At 41.8% G+C, this 23,049-nt stretch overlaps 1 protein-coding gene across 1 annotated transcript; it reads left to right on the top strand.

The window, feature by feature from the left end:
• Window positions 1-11,515: 11,515 nt before the first annotated feature.
• Window positions 11,516-19,072, top strand: dmbx1a (diencephalon/mesencephalon homeobox 1a). The gene is made up of 5 exons (XM_026150976.2): window positions 11,516-11,800; window positions 14,963-15,132; window positions 15,660-15,838; window positions 16,414-16,810; window positions 16,923-19,072. The coding sequence occupies exons 2-5, from the start codon at window positions 14,979-14,981 to the stop codon at window positions 17,360-17,362; spliced, it is 1,170 nt and encodes a 389-aa protein (XP_026006761.1). The 5' UTR covers window positions 11,516-11,800; window positions 14,963-14,978; the 3' UTR covers window positions 17,363-19,072.
• Window positions 19,073-23,049: the final 3,977 nt, after the last annotated feature.

Genomic DNA, 23,049 nt, shown 5'->3' with positions numbered 1-23,049 from the left:
TCTCCAGGCTCTAGATTCACAGGAGAGTGGCAGTTTTGTCTATCATCTAATTCTTGCCAATAACTTGAATGACAGCAAAAAGCTCAGAAAATGTGTGCCAACAGACCAAAAACTGCATCGAAACTTGTGCACCAGAAAGTAGCTAAAGGTGAAGTTTACAAACTTCTTCTCCATCTGCCTTTGTAAACCAAGTTGGAGCTGAACAACCAGTCATCCAGTGCAGCCAAAGACCCTCATCTAAATGTTCCCCTGACCAATAGGTCTTCCCTTTAGCCAATTAGCTGCCATCGCAGGATCAGACTCAGCTCTTATTTGCCAGCCAAAGAGGCTCAGCTGCTCGACCCCCGGCAGTAGCCTAATGGAGCCACGTTGCCTCCTCGCACCCTTCCCCGCCTCAGTCACCCCATCCCAAGTCTTAATTCATACACTTTGAAGTATCTTGGTCTGTGGTGAGGAGCCACTCAATCAATTACGAATGAAATAATCTCCTTATGATATTTCGAGGTTTCCTCAAGTAGAGGAAGGGGGCGACGCAAGAAAAGATTATGGAAGCCAAATCAGTCTCTCAGCTGCGTCTAAAGTGACAGGGGGAGAATCAGCTGAGAGGATGGTGAGAAATTAAATAAGAAAAAAAAAGATTATGTATAAGTGTGTCACCTCCAAACACTGCTGTGAAATCTCTAACCTGATCCATGAAGAGTGGAGGAGCGAGAACGGATTATTGCAAGCTGTGTTTAAAAAAAAAAAAAAAAGGGGGGGGGGGTATGATTGCTTTAAATGCTTTTTACTCACCACTGAGAGAACAGTGGGTGTGACAGAAACTGGGAAAAACAAGCACAGACAAAGGGCGATAACGTGAGGGGAGTTTCATCTTATTGAAAATCAGACTTTATCTGATAAACACAAACATACTCCATTTATAGATCCTCTAGGAAAGGTGTAGGCCCACAGATGTAATATATGCTTCATGGGAAAACCCAAGGGGAGTTTGAAATGGATGAATTTTGGAAAATAGGAAGCAACATTACATGCAGCACATCTGGAAGTTCAATAGCTTAGGTATGACCGCAGCAGCATTTGAAAAATGAAGCCAAGAGCTTTTGGTGAGTCTGTTCCTCGACACTCTCCTGTCACAGCTGCCAACTTAAAAGCAGAAACCGGCATATTTACAGTTGTTCTCTCTATAGCTAATATTTCTATTCATGAGTTTTAACAATTACCTATTTAAAATTTATGAAGCATATCTAGACAATCTCTTATGTGCACTTGGTGCTTGGAGTCACACTATTTTAAATTATTTGCACATTTAAAATAGTCCTGTACACATAACCTACATGCCACCTTTAAAGGTATGCAGCAATTTCAAGCATAAACAAAGCATCATGAACCAGCATGCATAATTTCACACTGTCCTCAGAAGCAAAATGTAAAGAAATGAAGGGTGGGTCAAGACTTGCACAGTAAAAAAGTTGCATGAAATCAAATGAGCAGAGATTTGCAGCTAATGGAAATTTAAGACGGAAGTGAGAAAGAGTCACTACCAGATTATTGGTGTGGGAACATAAAAATGTCATCCGTTAACTGATGTAGGTTGTAGATGTTCAGTTAACTTGAGGGATGATGATTTATCATTTCCTCTGGGATTAATAAAGCATCCTGATTCTGATTTTGTAGCGAGTTGGTATAGATCTGTTTCTCACATATCACCTGGCTTTGTGGTTCTGGCAAATTCTCAAGCATCTGAAACATAACAAGACCTCTCCTCCCTTTCCTCCAACCTCCTCCATCCGCTCTCACACCCGCATCAGTGTTGCTCACACATCTTGCCTCAAGCCCTCTTGATTTTCTCCATGGCTGACTGTTGTTTCTGCTAATGCAAGCTCAGCCATCAGCACACATTGATCGCTCTCCTTCATCCTCAGCGTCCCCTCCACTATACCTGACTATGGCGACTAATTCCCCCATTCTCACCCTTCTTCATCCCAGATTGAGAGGGTCGGAGGAAAAATCAATAACGGTGCCAAGTGGGACGGGGTCAGAGGTCAAAGAGGTCCTTGACAACTGTGTCAGGGGAAGGAAGCAGTGAGAGAGAAAGAGAGAGAGAGAGAAAATATCTGTACGTGTGTGAGTGTGTGTTACATAAGGAGTGGTCAAGAGAAACAGAGTGACCAAAGCCCTCGTGGGCGCAAATGTCAGGCTTGTCAAAGATCAAATTTATGACCATTGATTGAAGCTGTGCACGTGTGTGCACGTGTGTGTATGTGTGTGCAATTGGATGGTGATGAATGTGTGTTTTTTTGATCGTGGTAGAATCTGACAGGGGTGAGGAGTCATCATATAAAGCTCATTATAGCCAATGAAACAAATGAATCCCATGAGAGGTCCCACTGAAGCACCTGTCAGTCACATGTCCGTCTGTTCATCTGTCCATTTGTCCAGACAGCCTGAACTCAGTAGAAAAAACATATCTAATATAACTATATATAACATAACTAATGATGCAAATAATGTCACTGAGGTGTACCTTTCTTTAAAAGCTTATTCAAACGGCTGAGGATGTGCATGCAGACAGTGGACATTGCATTTGTATGTAACTGGATTCCTGAATCCACAAATGAGATGGAGAACTTACATCCCCGACCTCTGCATTCATGATCATCAGAGGGCCACCCCTCATTGAGAAAATAACCCTACGTCTCACTTAATTCATTATCACAGTAAACACTATATTGAAGAGTTTGTGGTCTTAATTGCTAGTTTAAAGCCTTATTTAATAGAACACCAAGTTATTTTACTAAATTGTGGTGTCATTTGGAGCTAATGAACTTACAAAGAGGCTATGATTTAAGGTGTTACTAAACCTTGTTACTAAAAACTCTGTGCACCATTCTGGGCACGCAGGTCCTGAGAGGTTAAATACACTAGCACAACAAACAACAAAGCCTTCAGACCACGATTCTGCTTGTCACAACTGTTTGACTGGACAGGTAAAAAAACCAAAAAAAACCCAAAAACAAAACACTATCAAATAAAAAGTATTATAAAAGCACACAAAACAAAACAGAAATAGAAAAAGAAACACAACAAAAGTGGAATAAAAGACAATGGAAAACAACGCAAACAGAAAAAATGCTGCAAAAATGCAAAAAACAAGCTAAGTGAGAAGCTAACAATAAATGGTTAATAGGATACATGTATCTACAGTATGAATCATGTGATTGAAACGCACATTACTTGCATCTATTTCTCCCTCACAAGCAGGTCAAAAACTAAAAGCCAATGTTTTACAAAAACAAACCATCTATGGGTTATTTTAAAGACTGGAACAAACAGGAGACACCCTGATGATTCTGCTAAATTCACATGTCATAAACTTTCTACACTTTTGTGATTGTATGGAATAAAGATTCAAATTTTTCCATCCATTAAGAATGAAATTAAAATTTTGCAGTGTTTCTCTTTTTGTTTCCTATTAAAGAAATGCAGGAAATGCTTCCCAAGCTAATCTTTTGAACTGGCACCCATGTGAAGAAAAAAACCCACTTCATAATCTTCAGATATCCAGATGTGCTGTTAAAATGCATTCAAACTAAAGAAGACCCCACGTTATCAGAGCATATTGTTAATAAGTGCTTAGCTTAGGATGTCCTGCTGTTGCTTTATTTAATTCCACATCAGTCGTTGTTAACAGCAATCTTCCCAGCCACCCATAATCAGAGGCTTTCAACACCCAGGAATTAGCTCACATCTCTCCCAGGGGATTGTGTGTGTATATTATGTGAGAGGGTGTGACTTGATGACATCTATTTAACAATGACCGAAACAAGCTCCACGATACAGGTAATTATCCCTGTCGTACTTCACTTGTTACTGAGACGCAAATGATACAAAGTGTGACTCGTGTTGGATTTTCCCTTCTGGAGTGAAACTTTTGCTTGATGCTTACAAACAGATTTATGCAGGTGAGTGCTTTCTTCCGCAGACGCGCACCTCTACCGTACCTCCACGCTCTGCACGTGCAGGGCAAATGGGAAGCAAAGATGAAGCCTCGAAGAAATCCATTAGCAATTTAAATGGAAATGTAATGAGTCCATGGTGGCAGTGAATTAGCCTGCTGATCAATTGATCATGTCAAGGACAAATAGGTAAACAAACATATCCATTAGCCTCCTGCTCCACCTCCTCTCTCTGCTCCCTGCTGTGGAAGGGAGCTGGAGGATCACTGAGAAGAGTGACGATGGTGTGCGTCTGTGTGTTTGCACACGAGATGAGTAGAAGTAAGGGTGACGCAGCCAGTACCGCTTCAAGTGTGTTTTCATGGGGGAGGCTCCCTGAAAAAAAGTACAAGGTGATCCCTTGCAAACACATATACACAAATGTAAACACATAGACACTCACAATAGCATACCCCACTGTGACTGCCCAGCCCAGCTTGTTACACAGGCAGTTGGGCCCAGCAAGGTTCCTTTCAGAGGCAATGGAGAGAGCAGAGGAGGGGGAGGAAGAGGAGGGGGGGTGACAGGGCCTGTGAGACTCAAATAAGGGGCAAATAAGGAAGGAAGGAGGAAACAGGAGACGCTGCCAGAGGACAGAAGGCTGGAGCCAGATGTGCTGCCTCGTCTCACCCTAACCTGTCTGCGACTTTCTAAGAGCAAGAGATCACGTCTCTCAGAAAAGACGAAGACCAATCAAATGTTTCATTAGTGATGAACTTATTAGTCATGAACTTATTTATTGCTATGCTAAAAAAACTGCTAAATCTGACTGGGTGTCTGGAAAAAAAGAAGTAATTTTCTGCTCAGATATTTGAATTTGCCAAAATATTGATATTCCATAAATCACTTCAATCCACATCCCCCATCAGACTCAGCTGATTGTATCTCTAATCTATCTGTCTGTGACAACTCAATCAACGCAGCTAATTCACGTTAATAAAAACCCAATAATGTCCTTCTCTGTTTAAAAAAAAGAAGCATGAATACTCCCTGTTAGTCAAGACAAACAGGATGCTCTGTTACATGGAAAAAGCTCGTGTAAACCTACACTTTAAAAATGTGTTTGTATGGGAAATATGACTGAATCTCATCAAGGCCACGTGACATTACCGGGTTAGCGGTCTCAGGTGGCAGCTATAAGAGAGACTGCCCTTCTGCAACCTCTTGTGATCCTGTGAATAAATTAGTAAAATGTGGTCTGGTGTTGGGGCTAAACTTGTCTACCTGGAAACCCTGAAGAGCTATTAGCTCTTGGCTTAATGTTGAGAAAGAGTGCATTTTAACTAAAACCTTTTAAATATCCTGCATCTTAATTTGTGTCCTAAAGTGTAACCAAAAAGCTAAATTAGTAAGCATGCATGAGTTGTGACTGAAAGAGATATTATTACTGAATGATTTATCTGTGCATTTATTTTAAATAATCTGTTAAAAAATAAATTATAACAGTGCAGAATAGACTCAATAAGTGCTATAGCTAAATGCATGATAACTTGTATTTCATTTACTGCATTAGTAAATCACTTTAACAACCACAATTCAACCATAAATTGAATTCTGCTTTATACACATTTGTTATGTTTTATGTGCTTCACAATGATCGACACCTGATTCGTGTCATTTCTTGAATTTTTCAGGTGTAACACGTGCAATCGTCATGCTCAGTAAAGACAGCACTGGAGACAAAGGAGAGGGTGACAACTTGAACATTTCTATCAGGAGTTATTTCATGCAGACTGCCTGTTCAGCAGGCAGAAAAAAAACCCACCGCCACCATCTCCACATCCAAAGCAGGATAGGACATTACCCTTAGCCTCGGAGGGCAAGGACACATAGAAAAGCATTGGGAAATTCACACATTCCTGCGTGTGCTTTATCTGTTTTGGTGACACTTACGATTACAACTAGGTAACAAGCGGAAAGTGCACTCTTGCTTTGCAATGTGAGCATTATGGATGCACATTCCTTGTGTCTAATTAGACAGCTCATTTGCACGTTACATGTATGCATCAAAGAAGGGAATTGTGTAAATATAGACTCTTATAATAGACGATCCACAAACGTGACAGGCAAGTGAACAAAAAAAATTAAAAAGTGCTGATGAGGGAACGGCAGGTTAATACGGGATGAAAAGAATGAAAAAAAAGAAGCGCCCGGCAAAAAGAAAGAGCTTTTTAAAGAAGACCATTTGTAAAACAAGGAGTTTAAAGCCAGATTATAGGCCAACAATGACACAATCCCTTATGTTCATTCCTGTAATACGCTGTGAAGAAGAGGATTTATACTTTATTGTGGTGGAATGCATCAAGGCTGCTTTCTGCCTCCTTCTGCGTCTGCCTGCCTCTTTGGGAACCATTTTCCTCCTCCTGAGGCCAGGTGTAATCCCTGCATGAAGGAAAGCAAGATGCCTTCAGCCAACTTATAATGGTTCAAGTATTACGAGCGATGCCACCGGAGGGAAAATTACTTCAATCCAGTCTAAAGCATTTTCTCTACACTGGCTGACTGCTTGCACAGAGCGATGTTTGGTTTGGGTGGCTGCTCACTGGATCTCTCCCTGATTTCTCTCCGTGTCTCCTGGTCTGAGATGGATTGCAATGGATTGTCTTAATTGTCTCTAATGACTAAATTGTCCCAACTATTTGCTTCATTAGCCGTATGCTAGCTCTATTAGGAAGGAATGAAGCCAAAGAGGAGAAGGTAATTGAGGGTGTTAATGAATGTAATATGAGTGCCATGCTGAATGTGCCTAAAAGTAAAAGAAGTGGGGAGACAAGCGGAGATGATTTTGACAACTTTGACAGAGTGTTGGGGCATTTTATTCTGAAAGGGTCTTGAATTAAATACATATTTAAAGAGTAAATAGTTGAGATTTAGCTAAAAAAAAAAAGGAAGATAGTTAAACAAATTTAACTAAGCAAAAATTCATTATTTTAACAGCAATTTGCTCCATAAAATGCTGCAGATATCTCGCTTCTCCCACCACCTGTCCCTCAGAGCTATGACTTAAACTCTGTGAGCACTCAGTCAGATAAATCCAGCTCCAGATTAAAGCTTGATTGTCCAAAGTGGAGCCGATACAGTGAGATTTTCTTTGGTAAAGACAGATGTTTGAGAGGAAGTGAAGGGATTCAGGCTGCACGAGAGGCTTTAGATAAGTCATAGCTGAACAGGTGGACACATTTCTTTTACTGCAAGAACAACCTGGGGCAAAGCAGGTGGTGTCATAAGGAGCCACACCTGAGAAAAACTGAGAATTAAAAATTGATCTTCTTTAGCCTGTAAAATAACAGGTGGCTAGTTAGAGAATATAACCCAAAGCAGAACAGCTGAAACAGGGGTAACACGATGGGCAGTGATTTAGAAACAATTTAAGAAGAACTGTTTTAAACATAAAATTGCAAAGAATTCTGGGTTTCTTTGGCACATGGAAATCATTAAACTATTCAGAAAGTGAGGCTGAAAACCAACACTGAATCACTGGGATATTTGCACCACTGCATTAAAAGCAACATGATTCTATGGAAATGTTCATGGATTTGCAAACTGCACCCAAAAAGACAAAAAGCAAGCAACAAACAAAAAAAAAAACAGCCAAAACGCTGCCATGTAATGAAAAAATATGAAAATCTAAGACTTCTCTGGGCGAAGTGGAAAATCATTATTTAGTCTAAAGAATTCAATCAGAAATTCCTTTTTGTAAATGTTAGATGCCATGTCCTCGAGGCTAAAGAGGAGAGGGACTGTCCAGCTTGTAATAACCCCCTGGTGGGGGTGAGGCTGACAGTGGGCACTAATGTACACAGCAGGACTGCTGAATAGTAATATTTATAATATGCAAAGGCTTTTTCACCAGAATGCGCTGCCATCCAGACATCTTTGCTTATTTCAGCAAGACAATACCAAACCACAGTATGCAGGCAGCTTCTCAGGAAACAAATAATACTAACCCATAAACACTGTTGGGACTCTTAAACTGCACAGTCAGCGGTGCTTGCATTAATGAATACACATTTAATGTTAAGTGTGAGCCGATGCTGCAGGTTTTAGCCTCAAAATCAAGCCACATATTAATCAGACTGACTGAAAGGCTTTTTTAGAACATCGCCCAACCCTGTTAAACAACGTTTTCTCATCTTTTGTTTACATTGATCAACACACTTTTATTTTCAGTCATGGCCAAATTGGACACAGCATTAACACATTTGTGCCCACGTCCACGTTGGTGTTATCTTCACTTGTCAGCATAAAGAGATCCTCGTGTTTTCTTGACAAATGCATCTCTTAAAATAACGTCCTGCTTAATGAACACACCAGCCTCCTTCATTTCGACTGCAAAACACGAGCTGGGGTCTTTAAGTGAGAGATGCGCTACAGTTTGGCAGCACTTAACACTTGAAGCTTACCCGCAGGTGAGAGCTTGTCAGTATGACTTACCTCTTCCTGAAAACTTCTACCTCCTCCGTGTGATCTCCTGTTCAACCCGAGAGCGCGTGAGATTTTTCTCTCTCTCTCTCTCCAACATCTCTTGTTTTCTCTCTTTTTTTCTCCCCCTCTCCCATTCTCTGCCACTCTCCAGTTTCTTCCTCTCTTTCTTTTCAACACATAGGTGGATTAAGGCAGAGGGGCTTTTGTTTAGATAAAGCAAAGGATTAGGGAGAGATTTGCCCCCATAAAGTTGTGGGCTTGATGGGCCTTTTATCCCTGCATGTCCCTAAAGCTGTGTTGCCTCTGGATTAGGACTATACAATGGGGCCCCTTGTGCAGAGGGATCCGAGCCAGAGAGAGACAGAGAGAGGGAGAGAGCAGAGAAGGCAAGGAAAATAAACGAGACAGAGGGATTGAGACAAGGGAGGAAAAGAGGGCAATAAGAAAGAGAGATGGGGATGGACAGAGGAAAAAAGAGGGGGAATTATCCAGCTTTTAGAGGAAACTGACAGGTTGAAAACTTTTAGAGGAGGGATTTGCCGAGGAGATCCTGAGATCTTGTCACAAATAAAAGGGATTTCAGGAGGATTCAGAGGTGTGGTGCTGACAATAAACCGCAAAATTGTTGCTGTCTCTTTAAATTCATATATCAATTTTTAAAAAAAGATTTATATATATATATGGAAAGCAGCTCTTACTGTGGAAGTGCTCCTATAATATTGTGTGTAAGAGGTGGCTCCTCCTGGCAAATTGCTTTGTTATTCTTGTCAAAAAAAAGGTCTCCCGCAAGAAGTCGGTTTTAAACTACACATCAAAATGATTAATTGCTCTGGGATGAACAGATGCTGAAATACCCTTGAATGGTGCAGGAGAGGCTGAGGCTTGCTGGATTGCACACCTAATGTATTCATGAAGTTGCAGAAACATCATTAAGAGTATTAATTAGCTGGCAGAAGTGAGCGCATTAAAGATAGTTTTGTTCTTTGTCAAATAAAAAGCTTGATTTGTTAGTTATGCAAATAGGCTAAATATTATGTGATAAAGGTGGAGGGTAAAACCCGAAAAGAAAATCAATAACTCATCCTGAGCCCTCCTGAGTTTTCTTTCGTTTTTTTTCTCCATATAAAAGGAACATTTTCAAATTTGGCGTTGCTCATCGTGTGGAGGTCATTGTTCGCCCACCTCGCTTTCAGCGGTGCATGGCTGGATGCAGGGGTAAGGGGAGCTGTTTTATGGCGTTTAAGCCCCTCAGATGCGCTGGACAGCTCTAGCCGCTCTAAGGAGCTTTAGGTGGAGAGGCGCTGAGAAGAAACTCTTTCTCGCTTTAATTGCTTTAGAGACGGTCCTCACAAAGAGACAGTGGCCAGATTTACCTCCCGTTTAAGTTCTTATTTCCATTGGTTCACAAGTTAATCCTCTTTCTTTCTCAGACCTCGGAGAAAACCGGAGTGATAGGAGCCTACCAAGGAGACACAACCAGAGAGGCACACGAGTATTTATTTTTTATTTATTATTTTTTTCAGGCGAGGGGAAAGAAAAAAAAAAGACTTTGAAGAACACATGAAAAGGTTTTAGGTTGTTATAAAAAAGACTGAAAAAGAAAGATGACATAATAATAATAATAATAATAATAATAATAATAATAATAATAATAATATAATTTTATTATTTGACAGCCTTACAATTATTAATTTTATAACTTCTGAAACATACCACTATTTCTTTATTGTTAGGCTTTGTTTATACACATCTAACGCCATTTTTGCTTTCAAATAAATAAATAAAAATACGTGTGGACCCTCACCTTTACCCTCTCTCTCTCTCTCTCTCACACACACACACACACACACACACACACACACACACACACACACACACACACACACACACACACACACACACACACACACACACACGTTTAACTTTCAGATGACCCACGCAAACTTTTTCTGATACAGGCGCGCACACCGCTGGTTGCTCCTGTGAGTGACGCGCTCAGAGGCAGATGTGTTTTCTACGTGCCAGCACGCGTTAACATTAATATTCTTTATTCCGTGAAATCTTTTGTCTACCGTTCAGATTTGTTAGAGTGAAAAACATGGTCAGAGATTATTTTTTTTAAAAAGGAAGAAATAAAAGCGTTATAGGCCAAGCACTTTCCCAAAGAATCTCCCAACAAAATATGCAAGCTTTACATTAAAAGGATACTTTGCGCTGCCCTTAATTCGCTACCTAAACGGTTTTGCTCCGGGAGAAGAAATCTTCTCTGAAAACCCTTCAAGAAGAGAAGGGCATTATTGCCCTAATCCTCTTACCCGCAGTCATTTTAAGACAGGGGTTTTTGGAGGCTGAGATGGCGTCTTGTCTTTCCTATCCCATCCCAAATCCTTCCAGGCCGGGAGAGAGGCTAAAGGCAGCACCCTGGCATCTATTAGCCATCTCTCTAAAGTCTCTCTCTCCTCCACGGCATGGAGAAAAAGCCGAAAAGCAAACAAACTATGGGTCGGATGCTTGTGCTCTCTAAAACTAACGAAAGACAATCGGATTCGTGAACGAAGTGCAGACAATCTGTCTGAAGACAGATTTGAGGAAAAAAAAAACACTAAATATATTTCTTTTTTTCTCCATAGTTGTGTTTTCTGTATGCCTTATCGTGGGAGAATAGCTTTACTCACCGATTCAAGGTTTAAGCTTAATAAAATAAAAATAAAAAATAAAAAATAATTACTGTGTTAAATTACACCTCATATATTCGCATAGTAATGTAATTCATACCACTCCATCACGATAGTAAAACAACATAGCCTACATTCCCGTAAAGTATCCAATATAAACCTTCACTTGTCACGTTTCAGGTTTGTTTATCAACTCCAGAATAAGAAGGGAAAAAATGTGTCCACGGTCACGGGTGGATTTCAGCGGGCGTAATGTGCTTAAATTGATCATATTTGAAAAATAACTCCAGACGTCAGTGCACCGACACGCCACTAGACCCTCAGCTGTGTCGCTCCCTTAACTGGCAGCACCGAGAGCCAATAGAAAGCTCGTACGACCCCAGCGAGGCTCTACTTAAAATCCCAGCTCGGGGATCTCGCGCTCCAGCAGATGGCGGCTTCCCACTTGTGCGCGAGACGCAGAGAGAGAGAGAGCAAGAGGAGCGCGAGCGGACGGGCTTTGAGCGAAGCAGCACTCGGAGAGGACTTTTTCCATTGAGCTGACTTGTCATCTCACTGGCGGACAAAAAGGACGGTAAAGAGGGCAAAAACACACCCGACAGAGCCGCTAAAAGATCCGAAAAGAAGAGGAAGAGGAAACGAAGGAGCTTGGGTTCTTTCTGTTTGTGGAGGAGGTGACAACGAAGAAAACTACCGGCGCAGGAGGTAAAAAACAAACAAACCTTAAAACAGAAAAAAGTCTTTAACTTTCTCTTATTTATCTAGTCGTGTCTGTCTGTTTAGCTGTGTGTATATATATGAAGAAAAACGGCAGACTCCTACAGAGCAGCAGCGAGTCATATGAAGTTTATAATGTTTGTAAAGTTTGTATGAAACGAACTGCAGGTTATTAGATGCTGTTGTGCTATTAGCTATTTGCAAATTGCATGTTTATTTTTGCACTTGATGAAAATGAAAGCAGAGCTTTGGGTGATTTTTTTAAATTTTGTTTTAGTTATTTATTTTTTGTAATCGTCTGAATGCGAACGAAAATACACCCCATACTATTCACAGAAGAAAACAATTAACAGGATAACGTAGAAAAAAATATGCGTACATATTTATTTGTGCGCAAAATTAATATAACCTCAAAATTAAAGGCCTCCTGATTTTTTGACAGCGTCTCACTTATTGTCTTCTTTTACTTTTATGAACTCCACTGTAATTTTTCAAAAACAGTTTCTTAAAAAAACAAAATAACAAAAGTTTCATTTCAGTGTGATTAAAATGGCTTAAAATGTTAATTAAATGCTGACAATTAAATATATATAGACAGTGAAACACCTAAATTTAAATCTGGTCTGAACGTAACAAATATCATTCATAACAGCAGCTCCGGGAAAAATTACAGATGTTCCTCGCCCTCTGACAGTTTTACACTAGTGACACAGCAAAGAGCAGATTGTCAGGTCGACTCAGTCCCCGGAGGGCTGTTAGCAAATAACATTTTTCCTAATTTAGTCGGATCAAAGAGTTGCACTGTACATGCCAATTTACATAATGACGGTTTCATTATTGAAGCACTGAGCAGGGCAGCCAGGAGGGCCCAGCGCCTGGAGCAACGAGAGACTTATGAATGACAATAACACCGCGGACACGGCTCACAGCGACGGGCTATTGTGCAGAATCTGATAGGGACAGGAGATACAGGCTACAACTAGTATTTTAAAGCTGGAAACAACGGGAAGTCGGGTATAAAGTAAAAGTTTACCTGCCCACTAAACACGGGAAAAGCATGCAGACGAGCTCACGCTACGCTTATTTGCAGCTTTGGTGGATTAAAACCAATGACAGATGGGTTTTATTCTATCTCTGCAGGCATGCAGGTTAAAACAAATACAAACATGTACTTTCTGCTCTCACTCCGCTGGATGGTGATTCTTTTTTTATTTATTTATTTTCTTAAATCTTTTGCGACTAGAGGCTTAATTTAATTTAATTTCAGAAGATGTAATGCAGAAAAAGGTAGCTGAGGAGAACCGAAGTCTGCCTGAACGCGCTCGCATGCACGCACGCGCACACGAGGGAGCTCCGCCGCAGAGCTAAGCGCTGGGTCCCACTGTACGTCCGTCCATGTCAGCGGTGATGATAAATGGAGGGCCTCGCAGTCGAAACCTATTTGCACTTCCATTAGACGGGGAGCCAAATGGGGATCAACATGCATATTTTTACCCGCGGAGCAGCCATACATCTCAGCCAAAACGTTGCCCCGGGGCGATGGGATAAGAGGCCGCCAGAGAAGGGAAGGGGAGGTGTGTGTGTGTGTGTGTGTGTGAAGGGGAGGGAGGGGGTACCCATTCAACTCAAATACTTGGGGGAGTAAAGTAAATGTTTAGCGAAGCACCTTCTGTCCCCGCGAATTAAACTATTCCCCACTGCCCTCTGATCACATTCATCAGCCGCCGGAGCCACTTAATAGGCTGGGAACGGGCACTGCGGGCGTCGCGCGCACACGCCAGAGCACGCACGCACGCACACGGCACTAAAAAGCCAAGAGAGGAACAGAAAGAAACGCCTTTTACAACGACGGCAACCCGTGTGTGCTAAAACTGGCTCAACATCCTAAATGGTTTACATGTTATTATCAATAATAATAATAATGAGGAGACACAGAAGTTACCTAACTGAAATGAATCACATGTTTATCATAGTCGCAATCAAATTAACAACAAAGTCATAAATTACTGTTATCCATCACAGCATTGAACAATTTAAACTCTTCACACTAACATGTACTGAGTTACTGGCCCCTTAGTATTACTGCATATTCTGATTTGTTACACGAAGAAGTCAAATTCATCTAGTTAAACAAAGCAGTTAAGAAATTAAATCACGCCCTTAAAGTTTTAATTGATGATATTATTTGAGTTCTCCGTTTAAGCGCAAGAACTTACAGCCACTTACAAAGCTGTCATCCAGCAGGAAGATTTATATCTTCTCCCTGTGGTCCCTCTGTTATAGTTATAATAACTGTTTGGGCCTCGGAGATAGCCCCTTCTGTCAGCCTCCTTGGTGCTAATACATATCTAATCGTGTCCTCAAGCGGTCTCATCTATGAAAATCTCGGTCGTGAAGGAGAACTACAAAATAGAGTTTTTGGAAATTGCTGCCTGGTGGACGATTTCCCTTCGATGAGTTTCCTGCCTTTAAAGCTGCAAGTGTTCAGGCCTGTAAGACTTATTATTAATAGCAGAAGACTACCAGCAAATGACTACCTTTGCTGTTAAATATGGGGACAAAAAAGAAAAATATAGCCTTGAAAATTAACATCACTTGACCGGATTATTCATGACTTAATACTACTACTACTAATTATAATCCTGCTATCTGGCTGCACCTTTTACCACCGACACTCTTAACAATCAGCTTGTATCATGTCCTAACACATTTCATGAGCGCGTTGATCTGTCAAAGCAACGTTTTCAGTGGGGATTTAGGTTCTCTTGAACACACAAACGCCGGGAATAAATTCATGAATAAGGCATCCGTCACGGTTCATTATGGCGAAGAGTGATAATTACCCCAATTAAAAGTCTTTTGTATAATTAATGGATTGAATAGAGCGGTAATTGGATGTTAATGGATAACACTTTAGTCTGACTGAAAACATTAAAATCTATTGGCCCCTGAGTGCGTGGGCCTACTGTCACTTACTAATAAATACGCTGTGTGTGTGTGTCACAGTTCATCTGAACTGGATGTCTCCAAACCATTTGTTCTTCTAATAAAAAAGGTTTTAGATCACGTGTTCAACAATGTTGCCTGCCAATCAGCAGTCACGCGCCCTCCCCTAACGCCAGATGCCCATCCTTCTCTTCCCTTCCGCAGGTAGCGACCTCTCACCATGCAGCACTACGGGGTGAACGGCTACTCTCTGCACGCCATGAACTCCCTCAGCGCCATGTACAACCTGCACCAGCAGGCCGCACAACAGGCGCAGCACGCGCCCGACTACCGGCCGTCCGTGCACGCGCTTACGTTGGCTGAGAGACTAGCTGGTAATTGAATGCACGCTCACACACACAAGCAGGAGACAGTGTTTATAGAAACGAGCTTGAATTTGTTTGTTTGTTTTTTGTAAAAAGAAAAAAAAGAGTATACATAGAGCCAAAATTCGCGTCTGTGATTGTTCTAGAATATTTTTAATTAGGTGTTAATATTCGCTTTCACGATTAATCATCTTACACCGTGAAGGGATATAGCTGGGATCAGACTAAATAAACAAGTGAAATATGTGCTGTGGTAGGCCACAAAGACATTTAGTGACGTATTAGACTTTTTTTTATTATTATTTTTTACAATTAGCCATCACAAAAATCTTTTTTTCCTTTTTGGAAAAGCAAAAGAAGAGAGTGGATAATATTAAAACGTGTCTAAGCCCTCAAGCTTTTTTTTTAAGCAATAAGTAAATTAATTAAATTAACAAATAAGCTGCCCCAAGTATGAAAGTGCCACACAAACCCACCCTGTTCAGTGAAATAAAACTTGCCGTGTGTTTTCTCTTCCAACGGCTGCACATTTCAAGACATCATCCTGGAGGCTCGCTACGGCTCTCAGCACCGCAAACAGCGCCGGAGCCGCACGGCCTTCACTGCGCAGCAGCTGGAAGCGCTGGAGAAGACTTTCCAGAAGACCCATTACCCGGATGTGGTGATGAGGGAGCGACTTGCCATGTGCACCAATTTGCCCGAGGCCCGCGTGCAGGTAGGCACGTCCGAAGAAGAAGAATAAAAATATAATATAAAAATATATTATTTTATATTAGTGTTGGGTTTATGACGTTAGAGATAGAGATTTTATAAAAGATGGGAGACAGTTTTAAGTAAAACAAACAAAACTTCTGTCTTCATTTCACAAAAACACAGCTTGAAACACTTCAATAAAAACGTGATTAGCAGTGATAAAAACAGTATCTAAACGATATTTATAAGCAGTGCTATGGCTTTTGTAGATTGTGAAGTTTTGCATTATCATCCACAAAAGATTGTTCATCTGAACAACCTAAAAAAAACAACCTAAAAAAAGTTGTAAAAAAACTGCCAGCTAATAAGTATAACATTTTTGAAGCTTGATTGTGAATTTAAAGCGTGGGCACTTGAGCATATTATATTTTATTTTTTGATTTAAACACCCCCCCCCCCCAACAAGATCAAAATTAAGAACACAACAAATTAATAAAAACAAAAAACTTCTGGAACATAGAGGATCACTTATCGCAATGCACTAAAGTCTCTACCCCAGTTTCCTATTAACGGTCTATAATAATCTTTATCCTCCAGGTTTGGTTCAAAAACCGCAGAGCAAAGTTTCGTAAGAAGCAGCGCAGCCTCCAGAAGGAGCAGCTTCAGAAGCAGAAGGAGGTGTCCGGGGAAGGAGGAAGCGAGAAGGAGGACATGCCTCCCTCCACCACTATCCTTTCTGATACCCAGCTTCCACCTTCATCCTCCTCCTCCTCCTCCTCCCCGGAGACAGAGGGTCCTGTGGTTCGTCCTGTTCCGCTGGACATGGAGCTGAACGTCACGTCAGCAGAACATTCAGGCAGCGAGTCGGCAACAGAGGATAATGCCACCGATAAGGAGGACGAGAGCAAATCCCAGAAAGAGGAAATGAAGTGTGAAAGGGCGGTGACACCTGGGGACGACTCTCCAGCTTGTAAAAGACTCAGCCCTAAACCAGGTAAGAATACTAAGTACAAGTCCTTTTATCCTTGGCAAACTTAATGCATTAAATCAGCTGACTACTAAAGCATATATATAAAACTTTCTTAACCCTCCTTGTCCCTGTACAGATTCCCCCCTGGTCTCTCCGTCAGTGACACCTTCGTCCTCCAGCAGCAGCCTGGCCAGCACCGGTCCTCTCTCTCAGAGCCACTCTTACTCTTCGTCCCCCCTCAGTCTGTTTCGTCTGCAGGAGCAGTTCCGCCAGCACATGGCCGCCACCAACAACCTGGTGCACTACCCCGCTTTTGACCTCGCTGCCCCGTCTTCACTTCCCTACCTGGGAATGAATGTTAACATGCCCCCTGCGCCACTGGGCTCTCTGCCCTGCCAGTCCTACTATCAGTCCCTGTCCCATCACGCACAGCAGGTGTGGAACAGCCCGCTGCTGCAGGCATCAACTGCAGGCGGCCTCACCAGCCACAACAGCAAGACCACCAGCATTGAGAACCTGCGTCTGAGGGCCAAGCAGCACGCCGCCTCGCTGGGACTGGACACAATGTCTAACTGAGAATCAGAAGGGGTGAAAGATGGCGTAAACTAGGCCAGAGCCTGCACATTACCATACCCTACTGCGTGTCCGTGTGGCTGTGATAGCTCTTTAGGAAGCATACAAGGACTCCTCCAGCAGATGGGCACAGAACATACAGAGATGTTCGTAAATAAAACACGCCAAAATGCTTTGGACCTACAGATCTCCATTTAACATCTCTTCAAAACGCACCACATGCCGACCACCTGCTCGACTTCTCATAGCTTCTGTTGCAGCTCAGCGTATCGTTGGAAAAGAGAAAACCCCCAAGATAATGGACAGCACTGCTGTAAGATGCAACACTCCATAAAATGAAAATACTTCCAACAGTCATGCAATGCTGGACCTTCCTAAATAAATGAAAAAGAATCATGAAAAATGGTGTGAACGGCTGGACGCGCTCACTTAAACAAAGCAAAACAAGAAAAATAACAATGCAAATAATGTTTACAAGAACAATGTGAATAAATGAGGCACTTTGGAAGGAATCACTCGTGCAGCAAAGAGACATTTCAGTGAAGCCGTGTGGTTATGTACATACCACGTAAAACACAACAGCACATAAATAAAAATAAACCCGAGTCATGTTGTCCTCAACACCATAATTATAAGTGACTAATTCACTAGTTTAATAGCCACTAATATGCCACTTTGTACAGAGGCTGGCTTGATAATGAGCAAATGATTTCAGTGACTAAATTCTCAGAGGTTTTAATTACATTTTGCCCTGGGCTGAGGGAGCTGGGGCGAGTGCAATTACAAACACGCGTAACACTTAATGCAGCATTTTTAGATTCAAAGAGTCCGTATGCCAAAACTGTTGACTGAGGCAGACGCACGACTTTGCAATGACTTGTTCATCTTCTGTGAATACAGAACGATGGTAAACATATTAGGACTCGGTTAAAGATCGTCTTGACTTGTATTATTCCCGCCTTAATAGTCTCTCGAGGAAACATGCAGCTTTTCATTGAAAGCCACACCGTCAGCACTTGATGAGAATCACACACGTCTCTGATGTTTTCCGTTAATGTGTTTTGGAAGATAATGTCTTCAAATAAAAAAAAAAAGCACATTATTTTAATATGTAAAATACAAAAAAAGTCTATCTATTAATGTTTACTGGTAAAGTAATTGTAAAGTTCCTATTATGTTGTATAATTAATAATAATGGACTCTGTCTCAGATAAAATTCCTTGTCAGATTGTAAGATTGTATTTACTGAGCTCACCGACAGCCCTGTCCACCCCCTCCTGTCTTGGTTGTCATTTTAACACTCCTGGATTGAACTGATATTTAAAATTTTAAGTTTTTTTTCCTTCTTCGAGAATTAATTTAAAAGAAGAACCTGAGCACATTTAAATTTTCTGGAGAACTACCACCCTCCGTGTTTTTCAATCAATCCAGGTGTAAAAGCAAAAGAAGGAGAAGACATCTCAGTGAATAATTGACCTGAGTCCTCTGTGTTCTGCTGTCTCAACTCTATTTGAGTTCTGTTGTTGTTTCTAATGCTGTTCCCCGACTGTTTCTGTCAAACTACTTGGTCCGGTGCTAAATAGATATGTAAAGGTGGAGGAGAGCGACCGGACCATCAGCAGTGTTGTTTTCTTTGCTCCTCTCAATAATGTAGACTTGAACTTGTGTTGTTGTAAAATAACTTCAAATAAAAACATTGCCTGAAGATCTTTACAATGAAGACTTCTTGATTTTTGCTGAAGATTTAGACGGGACGGGTGTTCACGGACAAACCTTGAAAAAAAGTCATTAAACAGCATGAAGTTAAAGATATGACGAGCATATGATCAAGCTTTATATTTGTAATATTGTTACACCATTTTTCAGGTAAGCAAAACATAAAACCAACTGACTGAGTGAAGGACCTCAAAGTCCTGCAATTAATATAAGCAAGTACATATTTAATATATCAGTTTAGTCTGAAGACATGGATGATGAGAAGAGAGAACGAGCAAAGCAAAGAAAAGGCACGGGGACGATGAAAGAGCGGAGGGAAGGTCAAATTTAAAGAACACTAAAAATACAAACACAAATACATGAGAATTTGTAACAAGACAAAGGGTACAGGAGCAACGAAAGAAACACGTAATCTGAAATATCTGGGAAATAAAAAGCAGCGTGGGGACATACGGCATCCCCAGTGAATAAGCAGGCCATTATCCTGAAGAATGACAGCCTGGGGCGGTGATTATGCTGCTATTATATCTTTAACAGCATGGTTTGTCAAAATGCAGACCCCCACCCAACCGTACTCTCTCTCTCACACACACACACACACACACACACACACACACACACACACACACACACACACACACTCGGGCAACTGGGCATCTCTGCCACATCCTCTAAAGCACGCCCTTGCTCCTCTCACAGTAAACTTTACATGTATTGTATGTGACATTGTTCTGCTCTTAAATGAATTAGCCTTGAATATACATATGTCCCTCTCAGTGTGTGTGTGTATACGTGTGTGTAAATAACTAATGCACCTCGGCTGCAGTTATGAACGACCGCTTCCCAAAATTTGGACAGACGGGGATAATGATCTCACCAGATTAGCAGCGTTAATGTGGGTGTAACACCTCACCCTAAACCTTGTTGTGTTTTATTACACCACATACACGCGCGTGTCCTCGGCCAAGGGCACGCTGATGTGTGACTGATATGTCTGCATCCAAAGTGAATGTCCTTGTTATCCAGAGGAGGAATCTGTCCAGGTACATGGCAGGATTTCCTCCCATGGGGCTTTGGACCAGAGAACATAACAATAGTCTTGTTCCAAATGTTCACTCCCCCCCCCCCCCCCCCCCTTAACACCCATTCCTCCCCCAACACACACACACCCTGGGGGCTGAACAGGGATTGCTTGATTGTACTGCTTCAGGGTCAAGTGTGTTGAGCCCTTGATGCTGGATCAGGCGCTTCCATCTCTAACACTCAGGGCTTCACTGAGGCCATAGCCACTTATTTGTAGGCAGTTAGAGATGCTCATTTACTTTCCTTAAAGCAAGTGATGGCGATGTGTGTCCTGTGTGTGTATCTGTAAAAAAAATCCATCCAGTCTTGCAAACTTTTAGTTTGTAAAAAGCATGAAAATATGCTTCTGCTTCTCACACACACACACACACACACACACACACACACACAGCCCCTCGGAGCAAGACCCCCACACAAAAATCACAGTGTACCATTCAATCAGTGCTTTTTCTCCCTCCTCTCCATGGTTCTCTCAAAGGTTTAAACCATGGCGAGAATGAAAACTGCCAGTGTTGGAAATCTCGGCCCATTGAGTAGGTGACAGGGTCTGCCAGAATATGATCCTAATCCTGTTTCCAGCATTCTTTTAGCCCAGTGGCATTGCCATTTCGCAGCATATTCTCTGAGCTGTCAGACCCGGGGAAATCCCTCTAATAGTGCATTGCCCAGATACACATCAAAGCTCTCCTGGAAACCACCAGCATGAACTTAAGGGAGAGGGAAGCACAAGTACAATCAGACTCACAGCTGCCCAGGAAAAAAAAAAGGCTTCGTCATTTAACTCACATTTTCTGCCAAAAAGTGGAAACAATCGTTGCCACTTTCCCTAACACCTTTCACAGACATAAACAGAGGGAAATGGGTTACGTGGACAGAGAAACAAAGAAGAGAGTGATATCAAGAGGCCGACAACAGGTGGCTAAACTGTGTATCCAGGGCCACCCTCCTTTAGTTCCACTTCATCTTCCATTTTCTTCTTGCCCTTTTTCTCTTAAACACTCTGACTGCCATCTCGCCCCTTCCTGGGTAATCTTCTTAAAGAGAAGAAAACCCCAATTCTCTCTCTTCTTAATCTGGCTGCAGTCTAAACCTTGGGGTGCATTTCCAATGTGGGCGTCACTAAACCAAACGGGAGCTCTCCCAGCCACTTCACGGAGCATCGAGTCTGTCGACGGATGCTTAGATTACACAGTGAAAACACGTCTAGTATATGAACCTCATTTTATGAAAACCGTTAAATGGTACGGTGTTGGTATGGGCCTGTTGGATCAAACTGTAAGGTCCATGTGAAATATTTAAGTCACAGATTAGTGGCTCGTGATATGGATAAAACCTTTGCATGATAAACTCAACAGGTAAAACAGACCCCTGTACGTGTGTAGAAAATCCACCACAAATTCTTTTTATTATTTATTTTAAAAAGTATCTTTATTTACCACATTGAAAACAAATAAAACAAGTACATTCAGTGTGTATAAAACCTTGTGTCTATTGGTGAGGTTTGCTTCACTGCTGTGGCTGTAGATCTACTGTTCCAGTGTAACCGTTGAGTAATTATAAATTATTCAAAGTGGAAAAGTCTGAAAATTAAAGAAAAAGGCAGGTCAACTGCTCTCAGTCCGTCTCCACCTCTCTCAAGTTTCTAACATTTCCACACAAGCATCAAAAAAACACAACGTGCAAATGATCTTTTGATAAAATGTAAATAGACGACTGGATGCCTGTAAATATGAGCGAGCTGTGGAGCTGAACAGTAAAGAGACGAACAGCTGCACTCTGAAAATGAAGAAGGAAAAACGCACACACACACTCTATAGCATTTCTGTGCACTCTGTGGTTGAGAACAGCAGAGAGCACATCCTGCTGGGCTCAAGTCTACATTAATGTATCTGCAACAAAGACCCCCACTGCTGAGATCTTCTGCCCCGCTGCTAGCTGGGACACGAGTCTGAACTTCACCTCTGGGCTGGAATCTCCACAGCAGGAAGAGCAGCTTAACTACTACAACCTGCAACATTCCTCCATGTGTGTCTTTACCAAACAGACACCTTAAAGTTTACTTTGAACCACTGACGGCACAAACACCGATTTAACTATTAAAACAACCTGCTGTAGATGCTCAGTTTTAACATTCATTCCGAGCTCGTGAGGCACAAGGTGAAAACATCAAACCATTAGTGTTTTTGCAGGTTTATTAACAAAAATTGTACTAGAAAACACAGCGGAAGCATGTGGGTGTGTAGTTAAATCCATAATATTCATCTTTCTAATACACAGCATGTCTCCCTAACACAGGCTTACACATAGGGACACAAACGCACAGCGCTTCATTGGCTAATTCAATAATAAAGCAGGCAGCCAGTCGAGTCTATAGACAGGCAGAATAGAGAGTAACTCATCTCTAACAGTCTGCCGTCTCCTGAGTGTTAAAACATGTAAATTTATGTAGGAGCCCATAGGAAACACATATTTACAATACGTTTAGGTAATCACAAGATATGCGAGGAGGCATTCGAGGCCCTGGGGACGAACGCAGTCAATACAAAAATAGTTTTTATGTGTCATTAATTCCCCCTGCATTCCCCGATACATCCCCCTTTTACCACAGTAATACAGTAATCACTCACAATCGCACAGAAAATTATCTGCACTCATCTGTGGAATAAAAAAAAGCGGAGGGGCAAAACGGGGCGAGTCGTCCCATTTTAGCTCTCTGCTGCCTCTTTAATGTTCATCTGGGAGCCGCATGGCTGACGTCCATCCCGGCACGGGGATGGGAGTCAGCTCCGGAGCAGCTTAATGACAGTGGGATGTGGATGGTGGACTCGTTAAGAAACACGCACACACAGAGACACACACCTTTTTTCATGCTACATTGCCTGGGCCAGGAC

Source organism: Astatotilapia calliptera, chromosome 18 (genome assembly GCF_964374335.1).
Source record: "Astatotilapia calliptera chromosome 18, fAstCal68.1, whole genome shotgun sequence".
NCBI classification, from domain to species: domain Eukaryota; kingdom Metazoa; phylum Chordata; class Actinopteri; order Cichliformes; family Cichlidae; genus Astatotilapia; species Astatotilapia calliptera.
The sequence above is the reverse complement of the archived record's forward strand: the minus strand, read 5'-3'. Positions and strand labels throughout refer to the sequence as shown.

Bases quoted from the DNA above. Each gene is read 5' to 3' on its own strand.
- dmbx1a (XM_026150976.2), top strand. From the start codon at position 14,979: ATGCAGCACTACGGGGTGAACGGCTACTCTCTGCACGCCATGAACTCC. The intron at 15,133-15,659 runs GTAATTGAATGC...GCACATTTCAAG, and splicing joins GTTGGCTGAGAGACTAGCTG to ACATCATCCTGGAGGCTCGC. The intron at 15,839-16,413 runs GTAGGCACGTCC...TTTATCCTCCAG, and splicing joins TGCCCGAGGCCCGCGTGCAG to GTTTGGTTCAAAAACCGCAG.